The 16,690-nt window shown below is 45.9% G+C and overlaps 1 protein-coding gene across 2 annotated transcripts in view; it reads right to left on the bottom strand.

Annotated features, from left to right (window-relative positions):
• Positions 1 to 5,100, bottom strand: part of ARHGAP25 (Rho GTPase activating protein 25) — a 69,970-nt gene extending 64,870 nt beyond the window's left edge. Inside the window, exon 1 of one of the 2 annotated variants that reach the window (XM_019635760.1) lies at positions 4,619 to 5,100. In XM_019635760.1, the coding sequence (XP_019491305.1) occupies positions 4,619 to 4,679 (61 nt within the window). In that variant the 5' untranslated portion in view covers positions 4,680 to 5,100. Of the gene's footprint in view, positions 1 to 4,343; positions 4,416 to 4,618 lie in introns of those variants that run through there. The other variant, XM_019635750.1, reaches the window with a different exon arrangement.
• Positions 5,101 to 16,690: the final 11,590 nt, after the last annotated feature.

Below are 16,690 nucleotides of genomic sequence, written 5' to 3'. Positions count from 1 at the left end.
ATATCTTACCCATACATCCTTCACCCCTAGTTAACTATTATTAACAAATTGTGTACATTTTTCCAGAGTTTTGCAGGTTTATTTTATATGTTCATTTCTTTATTCATTTGACATATAATAATAAAATCAACTCTCGTGTACCTAACACTGACATTAGGTACATTGGAAGCTTCCCAAATGTATTTCCCTTCCTTTCCCCTCCAGAAGTAACACTCACTCTGAATTTTATATTAGTCAACTCGTTTTTCTTTATAGTGTTGCCATATATGTAGCTTTTAACCTTAATATAAATAAATCCCATTCCACGCTTTTGTGACTTCCCTTTTCTGCCGAATATTAAGGTTTTGTTATTCAATCTCACTTAAATGAATCGCTATAATTAATTAATTTTTGCTCTTATGTAGCATTCCATTTTATAGATACTACATTTTTATTTTTCCATGCTATTATTGATGGGCATTTAGGCTGTTTCCTGTCTCCTGTTATTACAGCAATACTACCGTGGAACTTCCGTACATCTGTTTTCAGTTCACATGCACAACAGCCCCTCCAGGGGACAGTCTCTGGAGTGAAACGGCTGCTTCGTGGGTTTGCACATCATCCATTTCACTAAGCAAGGCCAAATTGTTTTCCAAAATGGTTACATGCTCAGTGAAGGAGAATTCCTATTGCTCTACGTCCTGGACAACCCTAGTCTTGTCAGAATTTTCATTTTAGCCAATTTGGTGAGTGAGAAAAAGTATATCATTATGTTTTTAATTTACATTTCTTAATTATTGTGATTAAGAGTATTTCCCTGTGTTTATTGGCAGCATTATTCCTATCTTTTAAGATATCCATTTATGTTGTTTGTTCATTTTTAATCATCTGTATTGATTCATAAAACTTCTTTTTAATTTGATTCTTTCTATCTCTGTGTATCTATCGATTTATCTATCTAAAACTATACTTTCAAATATGACTTCCTCTAATGAATAATAACTTCCATTGCATAAAGTCTTTCAGTTTTATAAATTGGCCTACTTACAAAGGTCTTAAGAAACAAATGTTTTCATTCCCTTTACTCTGATTTTCTAAAGGACAGAACTAGACTCCATATCAGACAAATCATAATTTATTAAGTGGAAAAAAACCCTCCACTGTTGTCATTATTCCCTTGACTACTTGGGAGTCTAGAATAATGAATTTTTGTTTCTGAATATTTTTTTTCAACATTAATTTGCAAAGAGAAAACAGTTAAAACAACCTCCGCTCCATAGTTACTTTCATTACATATCTCAGAGTCACATGCTCTCTAGGGCCTGTTCTCCCTTATACTGGCTTCCGGGAACTGAGAAAAAAATAAGATATAATGTATCTGTGACTGGATCCAATGGGGGTGGTACTGAAATTCACCCATCAATCTTCCAACTAAATGCTCCCAAACCACAGGGCAAAACAGGGTTTTCCCTGGATGGTCAATGCCTTTTCCTTAGACCACCTGCATGCAAAGCACTAGATGTGTCTGACCCCTGGACAGTGCAAGAAAAGATATTGCATCCTAGAACCTGACCTCAGAGCTCACAATTGAGTTGGAGAGACAAATATGTGAAAGAGTAAAAGATTTGCCTAACAGTGGATGAAAGCAGTGGAAGGCTGTCCCAGTTTTAATTACTAGACTAAAATTGAAGATGATAAACAATCAAAGGAAGAAATGTATGCTCTTGGCTCCATCTCAAGCCAAGTCTGCTTGCTCTGTATTTCCCTTTCTTTTAAATCCTCCCCCACCCCCCACCCCAGGATAATAGGGCACATGCACAGTGGCCAGGATCGTGTTCTCCCACCACTGCCAGGCCCCTGGTGGTGGTCTCCAGGGCAGCCCTTTCATCCAGCAGGGCCCTCCCCAGCTCTCTGAGGTGGAAGTACAGTACAGAGTCCTTTTCCCACTCTCAGAGACTTTCACTTTCATGTCGGCCCCAGCTCAGCACTTAAAAGATTTAGGGAAAACTGGGTGCACAAATAAAAAAAAATTTAAAAAAACTGGGGGGCACCTTTCTGGGCCAACATAACGGGTTCGTTTCTGGCTATTTCCCTAAGGAAGTGCTGAACCTGGCACCCTCCCCAGGCTACTGCCCAACCCCCAGAAGTTTTATCTTACTCAGAGCCTCTTGAAAAGTGACCTAGACAGTGAATCATGAGGCAATACTTGGGTTCCAGTCCTAAGTGACTTTACAATCGCACCCTTTTGGTGATTCTATTCCAGTGGCTCTCAACTAGGGAAGATATCTCTCCCCAGACATATGGCAATGCCTGGAGACATTTTTGGTTGTCACAACTGGTAGTGGTAAGGGGGTGCTACTATCGTCTAGTCGGTGGAGGCCAGCCCACTGCTAACATCCTATAATACACAGGACAGCCCCTACCACTAAGAACTTTCCAGCCCAAAATATTTACAGTGTCCAAGTTGAGAAATCCTGATCTACTCCTCACTAGCCCAGGCTGGAAAAATCATAGGTCATTGGCTTCCACGCATCTTCTTAATAGGGGTGAGCTTCTTTGACATATTGTTAAGCCAGTTTCTACATTCACCTCTAGACACAGGGTGCTGGAGAGGGGATCAGAGGCCCTACGACTGAGCCAGTGACTTTCTCCCCTTGAAGGACTCAGCTCGTAATCTGAATTCTCAGTGATGTGACGCTCATGAGAGGTATTCTGGCTGCAGTCCGATCTCTCAGGATGACAAACTTATAAATGGTATGGATAATGACAAGGGCTCCTCTACATTTTATTATGTAGTTATTTTTCATTAAATTATACTAAAGAATATCATCTGCTTGTAGTCAATCATCGATTAAGACAATAAATATTCATCGTGCGCCCACTAGGACCAGGCACCATGCTCAATGCTGGGGGAGTGGTAACGCTCCGAGACTACTCACTTAGGCCACAGCCCTTATAGCAGGGCCTTTTCGCCAGGTGGGAGGGAGGTGAGTGCTTGTTAAACTGCAGGCGCTTGGGCCTCCCTCCAGAGAGTCTGATTTCACAAGCCAGGGTGATGCCCAGGAATTTGCATTTTGAACAAGCACTTGAAGTGACTCTGATACAGGTTCTCCACAGGGCCATGATTTAAGAAATATTGGTAGAAATCATGAAATTTACCCAACCTAATCCCAGGTCTGAGAATATGCAGACCCAAACTCTAATGTGGTAATTTCCTATATCTCTGGGAAAAACAAGAAATTTGACCATTTAATCATTTAACCATTAATTATCTCACATTTCCCATTTTTAAACAGAAGGGGAGTAAGACCTGTCAAACTCATATGGTGCGACGATAGAATGACCCCCTCTGAACAGGAGCGGGACACTTTCAAAGGAACAGAACCATAGAAATTATACTTCTAAAAACAAATTTTTATGACGTATAATAGAACAAGCAGTAGCCAAATACATTGGTGTCAACAGTAATTAGAAGAATCTCTTGCTTATGTGAGAGGTACACACACTATCTGCTCTCTGAACTGACTAAAGCATGCTATGATCCCCAGCTCGACTAAGATTGCTAATCCTCCCTGGTTACCGAGATAAATGGCATCTCTAATTACCCTCAATTTTCTTTCAAATCCTTTCTCAGCTCTACATATTAATACACCATTTTGTGACTTTGCAATGGACCACTTATTTTAGTAGCACATTAACTGCCATTAGAAGCCCAAGTCTAAACTTTGTTTCAAGCAAAACTTTTTCAAGCCATTAGAAACACCTTAGCACTTATCAATGTCTAATATCAAGGAAGTTATCTCACCATATGAGTAGAAGTATAAAACACAGGGAATCACTTTTGGCCCAATTGCTCTACCCTAAATTACTGTGATTAATTTAATAGTAGAAGATACCCATATAAAGAAACTCATGGTAACAATTATGTAACAGATTAAAATCAATCTGTCACTATCATCATTAACAAGAAGAGGTATGGACAGCTCAGAAAACATGCCAGGATCCGTTAAGATAATTAATTTAAAATGCACTGCTTTTTTTCAACTCCTCTATCTAAAAAGTCCCTTCCATTCTGTCTCTTTCCCTAAAATTGTCCTTATTACACCTGCAAATATTTTCATGTTTCTGTCTTGTCCTCATTGTTTACTTTTTGCTACAAGGAACCCCATCTCAGCTCAAGTCCAGAAAAAGGGCCTGGGGACCCCATGGGCTCACAAAACGGGACAGCTTGGGTTTCTTCACAGATCAAGCACTTCAAAAGACTCTACCTACTCTCTGTGCTCCTATCAAAAACCACTTAACACACGGATGAGTGCCAAACAGGAGAGATATGTTCCTTCCATGATACATAGAGAAAAACTCACAGTTTTCTGTGTGATCGGTAGCCTTAGCCCATCCAACATACCCCAGGTCCCACACACAAGGGAGGTCCATTCCACCGCTACCTCCAAACAAAAGAGAACCCCCCTCCCAGTGTTTGGGAAATTTGAGCCAACTGATCAGCTTGAATGCAAATGTTCCCCCAAAGCCAAGTTGGCCACGATCCATTTTCAGGTAGACTATGCTCCCTGCAGACCAACATGCAAATGGTGGGCGCTCAAGTAGAACGACAAAGGCAACCAAAAGACATTGACCATACCTATTTTCCCAGCCTCTCCTTTCAGGTTGAAATCCCAGTTTCTTGGCAACTTGAGGGACATTTTGCTTCTGGTTCGGGTGAGCAGCTGCTCAAGCGGTGAGTCAGTCACAGTTCGTGCCCTTCTTGCCTTTTCGATCTCTCCCTCTAGCTGGTGTGTGTGTTTGTTTTCCCCGTTCTGATTGCTTCACCGGCAATCTTCAGCTTGAGGTTGATTTTCCAGCCCGTGTCCTCCTTTCTTTCAGATGAAAGGTCCATGCATCGGTGACTTGGGGATGGCACCCGAACCCCACCCACAGGCCCCTGGGGGCTGGCACCTTGTGAAGCATGCACCCTGCTTCCCTTGCTTTCAGTGTTACCAGAAATGTCCCAGTTGACACTTCGCTCTGCGTCATGGGAAGTGAAGCTCCTGTTGTAAAGAATCTCAGGCCTCACTGAGGAGAGGTCGTGATAAACAACGGCTGCCTCTTGGTTTTTTGTGTGTGTGTGTTTTTTTTTAACTGTCTGCTTCCTTGCATTTGAGGAAGTGGTGGCTGTTCGGTGTACATGATACATTATGAGCCCTCTGTCTTAAGAGAACATTTTTGGACATGCTTGTGTAAGCAGTACGAGTGCTCTTGTGATATAAGGCTATAGCTTTGATTAAAAGAAAAAGGAAAACAAAGACAATTCCAAGACTCCCACCCTATACCTCTAAGCTGTCCTCCCCACCAGATGGATCCGGCATCCAAAAATTGTCAGTCAGACAACCAGTATTTCCCCAAAGTCACCTTCTTTTAAAATGTTCGTGCTATAAGAACCCCATAGTACGTGCTCCACCTGCTCAGAATCAAGGTTTCAAGTGACCTCAACCTGAGGTGGAGACAGCTCGGATGCATTTTGCTAATAACTTCCCTGTAGATGGGGGGGGGGGGCCTCTGTGGCATTGTGTACAGGCTGTGGGCTTAGGAATCAGACTGACATGAGTGCAAAAGTCAGTTGTCCCACTTCCTAGCTCTGCAGCTTTGAAAAAGCAACTGGATCTGTCTGGGCCTCAATGTTCTCAGCAGTAAAATGGGGTTGATAATAACCACGACTGCACAGAGTTGTGAAGGCATCTAGTGCAGAACTTGACACACAGTGGTTGCTCCACAAACGTTCATTGAACCCTCATTCCATTTAGTTCAGTTCTGTGACAGGCTCTTATGTGCTTAACTGGGTCACCCTAACCTAGTGATTAAGTATTTAGGCCTACAGCCAGACTGCCTGTGTTCAAATTTTGGCTCTCCTACTTTTTTACTGTGTGACTTTGAGCATGTTTCTTGACCACTCTGTGCTTGAATTTCCTCATCTGCAAATGAGACAAATAATAAAGCCTACTTCGTAAGCCTGTTGTGAGGCTTTGTTAGTGGTAAAAGAGTCACTGCTAGCCAGTATGCAAGCTACAAATCCTTAGTCCATTCATTCTTGGACCCTCCTGGACGACTCTGTCATACTCTTTTTCACCTCCCACATGCTCGCCCTCTTTGATTACCTGGCTTCCTGTTTCACTGAGAAAGTTGATGCAACTGGAAGAGAATGTCTTCCGACTCCCACCACTAAATCTGCCCACCTCCCTGCATGTAAAGGTGCACACTCAACCTTCTTCCTGTTACAGAGATGAGCCAATTGTCATCACTCCTCCATCTCTACTGCGTGATCTGTTTCTTCTCTTTACTGGATCATTTCCATCAGCATTCAAACTTATTATTTTTTTTATCCCATTGTTAAAAAAAAATCCTCTCTTGATGCTGCTTCCCCCTTCATCAAGAGCCCTATTTCTCTCCTTCATTTTTTTTTTAAGATTTTTTTTTTATTGGGGAATTGAGAGGATGGGAACAGCACTGGGGAATTGGGGAAGGGGAACTGACAAGTTGCTGTCATTTTGTTCTTCAGTTTAGTTGTGGAGGACGTTGCTTCACTGGCCCAAGTTGGCACCATCATTGCACTCTTCCCGGGTAAGGCAGATCAGTCGCTGGCTTCTGGACGGCTGCTCACTGCGGGCTGCTGGCCGCTCACACTGGCTGCTGGCTACACACGGTAGCCCATGGCAACCCACTGCCACAGGGGCTGCAGCCTATGCTGTCACAGGCGACTCACAGCAGCCCAGCTCCAGGTTGAGCTGTTGTTCAGCATCTTAGCTGTAGAGGGCAGTGTCACTGGCCCTCATATGTGGGATCCGAACTGGGGCCCTCTGGCGTCCCAAACCAGCTCTTAACCAATGCGCCACTTGGCCGGCCCTTCTCTCCTTCATTTTTGAGCAAAGCTTTCCGTAAAAATTTTCTATACTTGCAAATGTCTCTATTATTATTCTCTCCTGAATCCCCTCAGTTGATGTTTTTGCCCCCGTGACTCCAGAGAAGACATTCTTATCAAAGACAGTGACGACATCCCTGTCATTATACCCACTGGTCAATTCTCCATGTCATCTCACTGACCTATCAGCAGCTTTGGACACATTTGATCAACTGTCTCCAACTGCAAGTCCTCTTTCCTGTTGCCTCCCAGGACACCTTCCTGGCCTGGTTGTCTGCCCACCTTTCTGGCTGCTCCTTCTCTGTTTCTATGCTTCTTTCTCTCATCTCTCTGACCTCTAAATATTGGAAGAAAACGAGACTCGCTCAGTGGTCTTCCTTCCCATCTATACCCACACCTTGGTGAGCTCATCTGTCTCAAAGCTTTAAATGCCACATATCTGCTGATGACTCCTTTGTAGATTTCCAGCCCAGACCACCCGCTGGACCCAAAATCATACACACCTCTGCTCAGATATCTAATAGCCATATCAAACTAAGCATGTCCAAAGCTTATGTTCAGGGGACCAGGCTGAAGGAGCAGTGTTGCCCTGAGGCATAGTCCTCTCATTGTGAATGAAAGGAGCATAACAGGAAAGAACCACACAAGCGTATTTAAAGCCTCCGCTCATATCATGTCTGCTTGCTTTCCAGTGGCCAACACACATCACATGGCCAAGTCCAAAGTCAATGAGGCAGGAAGCACACACAGCCCTGAGGGGGAGGGGGCAGGGAGACAGGTGTGAATCTGTGCTGATCAGGATTCAACCCATCATACCAACCTAGTTTTCCCAGCTACCTGCCAACCTCCCCAGGGGTGCTGGACTTCTCTGAACTTGACTCAGCCAGTTGGAGACTTGGAAAACCCCACTTTGCATTACTGCCTGTCAGACTCAACGCCACTCATCTTTTTTCTATCCTGACTTGGGTTGGCGGCAGTAAATAGCGGTCCTGAGCCCCAGCCCAGTAGCATCTTCACGGGAACTTGACACCAACCAAAGTTTCAGTCCTGAGGCCTTTAACTCAGGAAACTCTGAAAATCTTTTGAAGGTAGCATTTAGGAACATACAGAGAACTTCCTTTACTCTTTAGGGTAGGTTCCTGTAAGGCTTGGAAAAACTCATGACTGATGGGGAAGTTGGTTGTGAATACTTGGAAAGGCAATCAGATGAAAAGCACCCCCGGAAAGGCCCCACACAGCAGCCTTCCCTCCAAAGACCCCACTCTGAGTCAGTCAGCGGCCTGGGTAAGGCTCTGCTGCAGTGCTGCTCCCCTTTTCCTGACCTTTAGAAAATGAAGAACTAGATATCTTGTCTGGCCCCAAAGTTTGAAGCTGCATCTGAAGTAGCAAAAGCAAAAATTCATCTATTTGCTTATTGAATGCTAACCATTAAATTGAAATGGAACTTTATTTTTGCTGGACATGCTTCATCAACAAACAAACTTGGTTTCTGCTCCCATTCAATGTACAGTCTGTTTAGAGAGAAGAACAATGAAGCAAACAATTAAATACAGCATGAGAAGGGTTATGTTGGGGGAAGTGTAGAGAGCTACGGAAGTTTATATCAGAGAGGCCTAACTGGGACTTGGGGAGTGAGGGAAGGCTTCCTGGAGGAAGTGTCTTTTAAATTAAGGCTTGATGAATGAGTTATGGGGGCAACAGAGTTGGAAAAGGGCTTTCAGACAAAGAAAACAGCACGCAAGAGGCACAGAGGCAGGAAAGAACTCATCAGGTTGCTCCTGAAAAGGACGAAAGGGGTGGGATGGAGGAGAGATGAAGCTGGAGAGATAGACAGGGCTGAACTGGGACTGGATTCCTGATAAGCCTTGGTAAAGAGTTTTGACTTTACCCTGAAGGATATAGAAGCCATTGAGGGGATTTTAATTGGGGTCAGGATAAGGAGGCTGTGGCAGATATCCACAGGTGAGAGTGAGAGAGAGAGAGAGGTGAGCAGCAGCGTGCAAGTAAAGAAAGGAAAATAAGGCAAGAGCCATTCAGGTGGTGGGACTGATAGCCTCCGGGAATCTCTATGGGAGGAAAAAGAGATGCCCACAGTCTGGCTCCAATCCGAGATGGGGAATGCACAAGATGGAGGGCTGCTAATGAGGAGAAGGGAGGGGAGATGAGGTACCCCAGGGAGAAGATGCTGGGCTCAGTATGGGGAATGCTGTGTGTAGAGACTTAAGGGGCACTTGGGCACAGATGTCCTGCAGGTATGTGAGCCTAGAGTTCCGTAGACAGATTCATTTGTTTGTTTACTCATTTACTCCATAAACATGTACCCAGGACTGTGCAGGATGCTGAGTAAACAAGGATGATTAAGAACCTAATCCTCAAATGACTCATGAGAGACAAGTGTAAACATAACAGCAGTGTTGTTCAAGGAACAAAAATAGTGCACGCACAGGGTAGGGTGAGAGCAAGAAATGGCAGTTCTGCTTGGGTGGCCCAGGACGGCTTCCCAGGAAAGGTGACCCAGGGGACAGTAGTCAGGCAGGAAACAAGATGCAGGAGCAGAAGGAGGACTTCTGGGCAGATGAAACAGCAGATAGCAGCTCACACACAAAACCCACTTAGGAATGGTGCATGGCTCCAGGGTAAGGTGGAAGGGGGAGCCGGCAGAAGTGGCAGGAACCACTGACCAGGGCCTCGGGCACCGGCTCAGGGGACACACTCCACCACCCTGAGGCGACAGTCAACAGAGGACTTTTTACACATTCCTTTTTTTGTTATTTCTTTTATTATAGAAGTTTATGCAAGTTTTAAATGAGCATAAAGAAAATAAAAATCACCGTTACCATTTAAGGTGCAATGAAAATTTTTCCCATTCTCAGTCTCCATCTCTCTCACTCTCTCTCTATATATATAATTTTATTAATGTATAATTGACAAGTATAATTGTTTATATTTAAAGTGTACAATGTGATAATACAATATACATATACATTGTAGAATGATTACCAAGATAATTTACACATTCATCAACTCTCACACTTAACATAGTTACCCTTGTCTTGTGGGGGAGGTGAGAATGCTTAAGATCTACTCTCAGCAACTTTTAAATACACAATACCATATTATAATATTAACTATAGACTATAGTTACCATGCTGTGTATTAGATCGTGTGTGTGTTTATGTGTGTGTGTGTGTGTGTGTGTGCGCGGGCATGCATGTGTGTGTGTGTGTGCATTTTTTAAATAAAAAATAATGGGCAAGTTGTTTTATAAGCTGTTATATTCCATTGACAAAAAACAGATGTCATTAAGCAAACAATTCTTTATCAACTAGTGAAACTGAAGTTATTTTTTAATGTATTTACTGGTCATTTACAGGGGTCAGATATGTCTAGGTATCTATGTGTCTGAGTGATTTTGTAAGGAATCTGCGAAGCGGGTTTTCTTATATCGTTATTTGTGATTTTCATCCCATGCGTTGTAGGATCTCTTCAGAAACTCCAATTATCCGCATGCTAGCTCTCCACTTTGTTGCCTCCTTGTTTTTCTTTTTCTTTTTTTCCTAAAGTATATATTTTTTTAATTAAAATTTATTGGGGTGACAATGGTTAACAAAACTACATAGGTTTCCAGTGTACAATTCTGTAATACCTCATCTGTATATCACATTGTGTGCTCACCACGCAGAGTCCGTTCTGCTTCCATCACCATACATTTGACCCCCTTTACTCTCATCTACCACCCATCCCCATTACCCCCTGGTAACCACTAAACTGCTGTCGGTGCTTCTTTGTTTTAATTTCATTACTTCTGTTACTGTCCTCTGCATTTTGAGACAATTTCTCATGTTTGTTCTTCATTTGACTTGTTTTGTTTTCTTAACAGCCTTATTGAGACACAATTTACCTACCATACAATTCACCCATCTAAAGTGTACAATTCAATGACATTCAATTTGCAGAGCTGTACAACCATCACCACAATCCATTTTAGAACATTTTTATCATCCCTAAAAGAAACTCCAAATTCCTGAACTCCCCAGCATGTGTGTCCTGGAGTGTGGCATTTGGGGATACCAAAAGAAAGATCTTCCTATGGATTTTAATAGTCTATATCGTTAAGAAAATGGGATATGGAAGGCACAAGTTCAAGGTTTTATTCCCTTTCCCTTGGCTATATGGCAAAAACAGGAAAAAAAAAAACTAAAAAGCCCAACCTGGAAGAGGAAGAGACTGCTATTTTCTGAACACCCTGCTTGAGTTCAGGGCACTCAGGCATGTTGTCCCTGAGCCTCCTTGCCCCCGGGGCCTGAACACTGAGGTGGATGTTGTCCAGCTCATTACTAATCTCGCCTCTGCCAAGGTCTCTGATATTAGTTCTGCTGGCTGGTCAGTTTTATAGTCTGTTAGCTTTTACTTTTCCAACTATCCCGTAGCCAAAAAGATATACATCTAGAGTCCTAAAGGTCAAGACCGGTACTGCCGCTGCCAAGGCCTTCCCTGGAGGAAGGCTGTGCCACGGACCACGGGAGGAGGGAGAGAAATGCCTATTTAAGTGAGAAATGTGTTACCAAGGGCTTAAACAGAACCTGAAGTTTCTGAATGGGAGCACACAGAGCAAAGCAGGGGGAAATGTCCCCTGCCACAACACCTCCGGTGGCCCACTGCTGTGGAGCACATTATATTAGGTTGAACCACATGAAGTTGCTGATACTTGACTGCTTTTGACCTGCAAAATCAATAATTTCATATGGTTCAGCGTAAGATACCTACTCTGCTTCCTGCCACTGATTTACTGAACAAACATCAAATGAAATGTTCACCTGTTAGGTACCAGGCACTGCACTAGGTGCTGGGAATACAGCCGAAAGCAAGATAGACATAAATTCCTGCTCCTCTGAGGATTAGTCTAGCGAAAAGGGACCGACATAAACACAATAAATAAGGAAAATTACATAGTAGGATATGTTAGAAGGGGGGGACTGCTGTGGAGGAAAGCATTGAGTGCTGTGGGAAGAACAAGAGATGCTGTGCTGCAGGCGGCATGGCTACAGTTTTAAATAGTTGAACAGCACGACATTTGAGTAAAGGCCTAGAGAGAGTGAGGAAGGAGCCAGGTAAATATCTATGGGAGAACCTCCCGCAGAAGGGGGAGGAGTGCATGAGCGCCCCCGGAGGCGTGAGCCAGCCTAGTGGGACCAAAGGCAGCAGAAAGGCCGTGTGCCTGCAGCACAGGGAAGAAGAGATCAGTGGGAACAGGCGAGGAGGCAACAGGGGACAAATTGGACAGGGCTTTCCAAGACCTGTCCAGGATTTTGGCTTTTACTTAGAGTGGGGTTTTGAGCAAAGGAGCGACTTGGCTTTTCTGTACTTTTGAAGATCACTATTGCATCCACGTCAAGGACCAAAGAAGATGAGATGAGAGGTCCCAGCTCAAGCAGTCAGGGAGGAAGCAAAAAGGGGTGAGTAGCCCGAAAGGCGGGGAGCGCAAGAGCACGAGCAGAGACTTTGGAGGCTGTTACAACAGTGCAGGTGACAGAGGACAGTGGGTCCCGACCAGTGTGGACCAGCCAGCACACCACACGTGGCTGTGCTGTTGATGCGCTGCTCAGGCATGGGCCTCGAGGGGGACAGAGGACAGCTGAAATGCAGGAGGATCCTGAGCCCAGTACAGAGCCACATTCCTCCAGAGGGAGGGGCACCTTTCTCTGCACAAAAGCTCTGTCCATTCATTCATTGTGAGGGTGACGTTTTTCTCAATTTTACAAAAGTAGTGCCGTATGGACCAGCACAGGTTCTGGTAGTAGCCGGCGAGTTGGTGAGAAGAGCTGAGATTCTAAACACATCCAGGATCAGCCCTACCAGGTCTGTTAACAGACTGGATGAGGGTTGTGAGACAAAGGGAAAAATCAAGGGAAGGTACATGGACCATGGGCTGAGAAAACGGAACAACAGATTTCCTCTGGCTGAGGTGGGAAAGACGGGGAAGGAAGGGGATGGAGAGAGGGAGTAGAGGTCGACACATATTAAGCTAAAGATGTCCTACAAACATCCAAGTGGAGATGGTCCAGAGGGCAGTGGAATATGAGTCTGGTGTTCAGGGCTGAGGTCTAATGGGTGGACATTTTAGATAATGTAGAATAACCCTTGACCTTACATGTTTTGGGTCCCCCAATGTGGCACAGGAAGAACATCAGGCAGTACAATCAGTAATAACCTGAAGAGTCCGCAGGTGCCCGAGGCCTCCATTCTCTCAGCGTCTTGCAGAGATTCTGCACTGTGGGGTTTGCCCCAGCTGGGGTGCTGTCCACAGTTGCTCTTTTTATGGGGCTAGTACGAGAGAGGCTTTGCCCAGGAGAAATGAACATTATAGGCTCAGATGCCAAGCAGTCTAAATTACAGGCCGAGTGTTTAGGGGACTTGGGGGAAACGTCAGCTCCCTAACACCTGGAGAGCTAGAGAGCTAGTGGGAAGCTGAGTCCAGGAGGGTCTGAGCCTTCTCCACTGGAAGAACAGAAGCCATGCTTCCTGGCCAGCGAGAGAACTTCTCAGGTTACTCATGAGACAGTCCCACTCAGCTCAAGCTCTGCTCTCTGACTCCAGTGACTCATCAATCAGGGGCACAGCTCTGTTGTGCCTGGAGTAAGAAGAGGGAGATTATTTACCCCATCCCACTCACTTCCCAGTATCAGATGTGCCCAAGCCCAACCAGCTGGGCTCTTGCTCTCCTTTCAAAGTGAGCCAGATTATGTATTCATTTCTTCAGAGCAATAAGCCCTGTGAGAATCCAAAGGTCTCCATCTTGCCACCATAAGTAACCTTCAGGGACCAGAAAGTGTGTTAGTAAAATCACCCAAGACACATCTGTATGTCCTATTTGTTTCCATCCCAGGCTGACTGGCTATAGGCAGTGACCGGGCCTCTCCCCATCCCTCAAGCCCTTTTAAAACTACTTTTTAGTGTCCTGCAGTTGTAGGCACTAACCCCCAGAACAGGAGGTCAGAGAAACTTACAGGGCAACCTGGCCAGCAGCCCAGGTAAGAAAGAGGGTGGCAGGATACCTTCCCCTATCCCCATCCTTCATGCCTCCACTCTCAAGGGCCCAGGAGTCTCCCCATGGTACAGGGGGCTGGGCCTCGTGATTGTCCCCTCAAAAAGTACTCCATATCACCATTTCCCAAGCACTCAGTTCACACCAGACCCCAAAGATGGGTTGAAATGGTCAAGATTCAGTGCCCGCAAAACCCATTGAGGAGTGGGGGCTTGCTCACTGATCCCTTGAGGGGGCCCTTGTCCCTCTTCTCCCCTCCACCCTTGACCATGTCCTGATGGTCATCCTCCTTCTCAGAACTGCTCTAGGTTTTTATCTGCCCCTTCTTATTCTGCCCCAACTACAATAATGTAAACCACCCCAAGGAGGTTCCCAAGTAGCCTACTCCTCTAATTTTCCAAAGGCCCTTCAGGTTTTGAGGTAGCCCACTGGCTTTCCGTTTCACGGTTGGTTCCACAGTAAATCTACAGGCCTGGGCAGGCTGCCTGGAGCCCAGCATGAGCAAATTCCACCAGAACACCCCTTTTTGGCTGTTAACAGCCCTTTTGGCTGTTAACCAGCAGCCACACTGCAGGCACCTCGGTGGCCGACCACAGGCTCGCTTAAGCCCAGATTTGTACCCCTGGCATTGAGCACTGTTGGGTGCGAACTGACCAAGCCAAGTGCTAGGGTTTACAGCACTCACATGCATTTGCCTGGATTCTCCCAAGACTCTGCTGAGCCTGGTTTTCCCTTTCAGGCTTTCAGTATGTTCTCCAGGTTTAAGAACTAGAAACTCCTCCCTTTCTCATCTAACAAAAATGCCGTTAGCCATCTTGTTTTAGGTGAGGCATTCTCACAGGAGGTTTGGCCCACCAATTTTCACTTTCTGGGATTCCTCTGGCCTTCCTCGGGTGGAACCTAGGAGCTGTACCCATCCTGCCTGGGATCTTAGAGTACATGCTGACAGGGCAGGCTGAGCCTAAGTGGTACCTGAGGTCTTCTTGGCAGAGGTGTTCAACTTTGCTCCCGGGGTCTCTGGGAATTAACCTACCCCACACAGGTATTCACTGTAAACATATTCACAGGTGTGTCTGCCCCTCTGGGCCAGCCAGCCTAGATACCTCATTCTGCAACAAAAAGTATTGCATTAACCCTCTACTGCCTTCCGTTGGCCTTACTCATGTGCACAGAGACTCCAGCTAGAGATTCTTGTGGCATGGGCTTTAGGGAGCCTCCTTCTCTTCCCCCAGAAGACCCCAGGGCTGTATCAGTACAGTAACCGCTCCATTCTGGGGAAGCATCTTTGGTCCCATTCTTCCCCTAGCCCTTCACCATCATGAGGAGGAGCCAAAGGATTGAAGGCAGCAGCTTCATGGCCCCAGTTCCCCCTATATGGGTAATCTACACGCAAGCTTTCTGAGGGCCAATGACATGGTCACAGATCACCAACCCTCCTTAGGGCCAGTGGCCCACTCTCTCAGGGGTTTTGCCAGCAGATGGTCATTGTGGTCGCCCTGGTTATGGCTGTCCCCTGACCTGCTATCACCCTTGGGGGAGGGGAAATGTCTTCCACCTTGGAGGACCCCATCGACCCCTTCCGCATGCCTAGTTGGACAACATTCATTCCACAGCGGCACACTCTGCCTGGGAAAACAATGATGCCATCACTTGTGCAAGCTGGGGCCATGGGTAGAAGGATCAGCAGGTACCCAAGGTCCCCCTCCTCTCAGACACTTGTGTGGGGCATGCTTCACAGGAGGGACCGCTTCTGAGAAAGGCCCCAAGAAGCTTCTGGGTGCAGCAGCCATTATAGTACACCCACAGCAGACCACAGCGGCCTACAGGATCCCTGCTCAGACCCAGCACGGGGGCGGAACAGCCCCCACGGACTGGAAAGGCCAACACGGAATCAACATTGAGACATGCCTGTGGCAGCTAAGTGAGCAGGATTCCACCCCCCGAAGGGCTAGCGTGGCCCACAAACGGCAGACTAACTTTATAGGCGCCCTGCTTCACTTTCCTGAACACGTTCTCAGGGCATGAAGTCTGTCTGTCCTGAGTAGATGGCTACAGACTATTAGATTGTAAGTGACCTACTTTGTCATGTGCTGGGAAGCGCTGACTACGGGAACTCCATTTTATGACCGCTGCCTCCCATCATGGAATTTGCCGGCTACTCCACACTCCTTACCAACCATAGCCAGTGCTTCTAAATGAACACTGGAATAGCCAGCTCAGGAGCAAAGCACAGCCACTGTCATACTTGCTCTATAAAAAAAGAGAGCAGGGAGGTGCTGGTGTCCCTCTGCTGGAGTACAGGCCCACACGCCTCCAGCTGAGCCCCAGGCCAAGCTCACCTTGCCTGGAGAGTGGAGAAACAGGGCACCTGCTGACCACCTGCCCAGGGGTGTCTGCGCCAAGTGACACTTGCTCGTGTTTGCCTCAAGTTCCTTGCACAATGCTTGACACAGCTGTCCTCAAGCACTCATGAGCCCATAAGTGATGTGGAAGGACTTGGGCGCTCAGGAGCCTGAGTTGGGGTGAAAAGCCCTATAGGGAGCAGGGACCCTGGTACCAGACTCCTGGGTTTGAATCCTGCTTCCTCAGCGGACCACCTGTGTGGCTATGGGCATGTCGACTAACCTCTCTAAGCTTTACTTCTCTCATATGCAAAATGAAGGTAATGATTCTATCTATCTCACAGAGCTGATAAGATCGGATGAGATACTAGGTCAAACACACTCAGTTCAGTTCTGGCATGTACCAAGTTCTTA

Source organism: Hipposideros armiger, unplaced genomic scaffold, assembly GCF_001890085.2.
Source record: "Hipposideros armiger isolate ML-2016 unplaced genomic scaffold, ASM189008v1 scaffold_2, whole genome shotgun sequence".
Lineage (NCBI taxonomy): Eukaryota > Metazoa > Chordata > Mammalia > Chiroptera > Hipposideridae > Hipposideros > Hipposideros armiger.
Note: the sequence above shows the minus strand (reverse complement) of the source record. Positions and strands in the feature narration are given on the sequence as shown.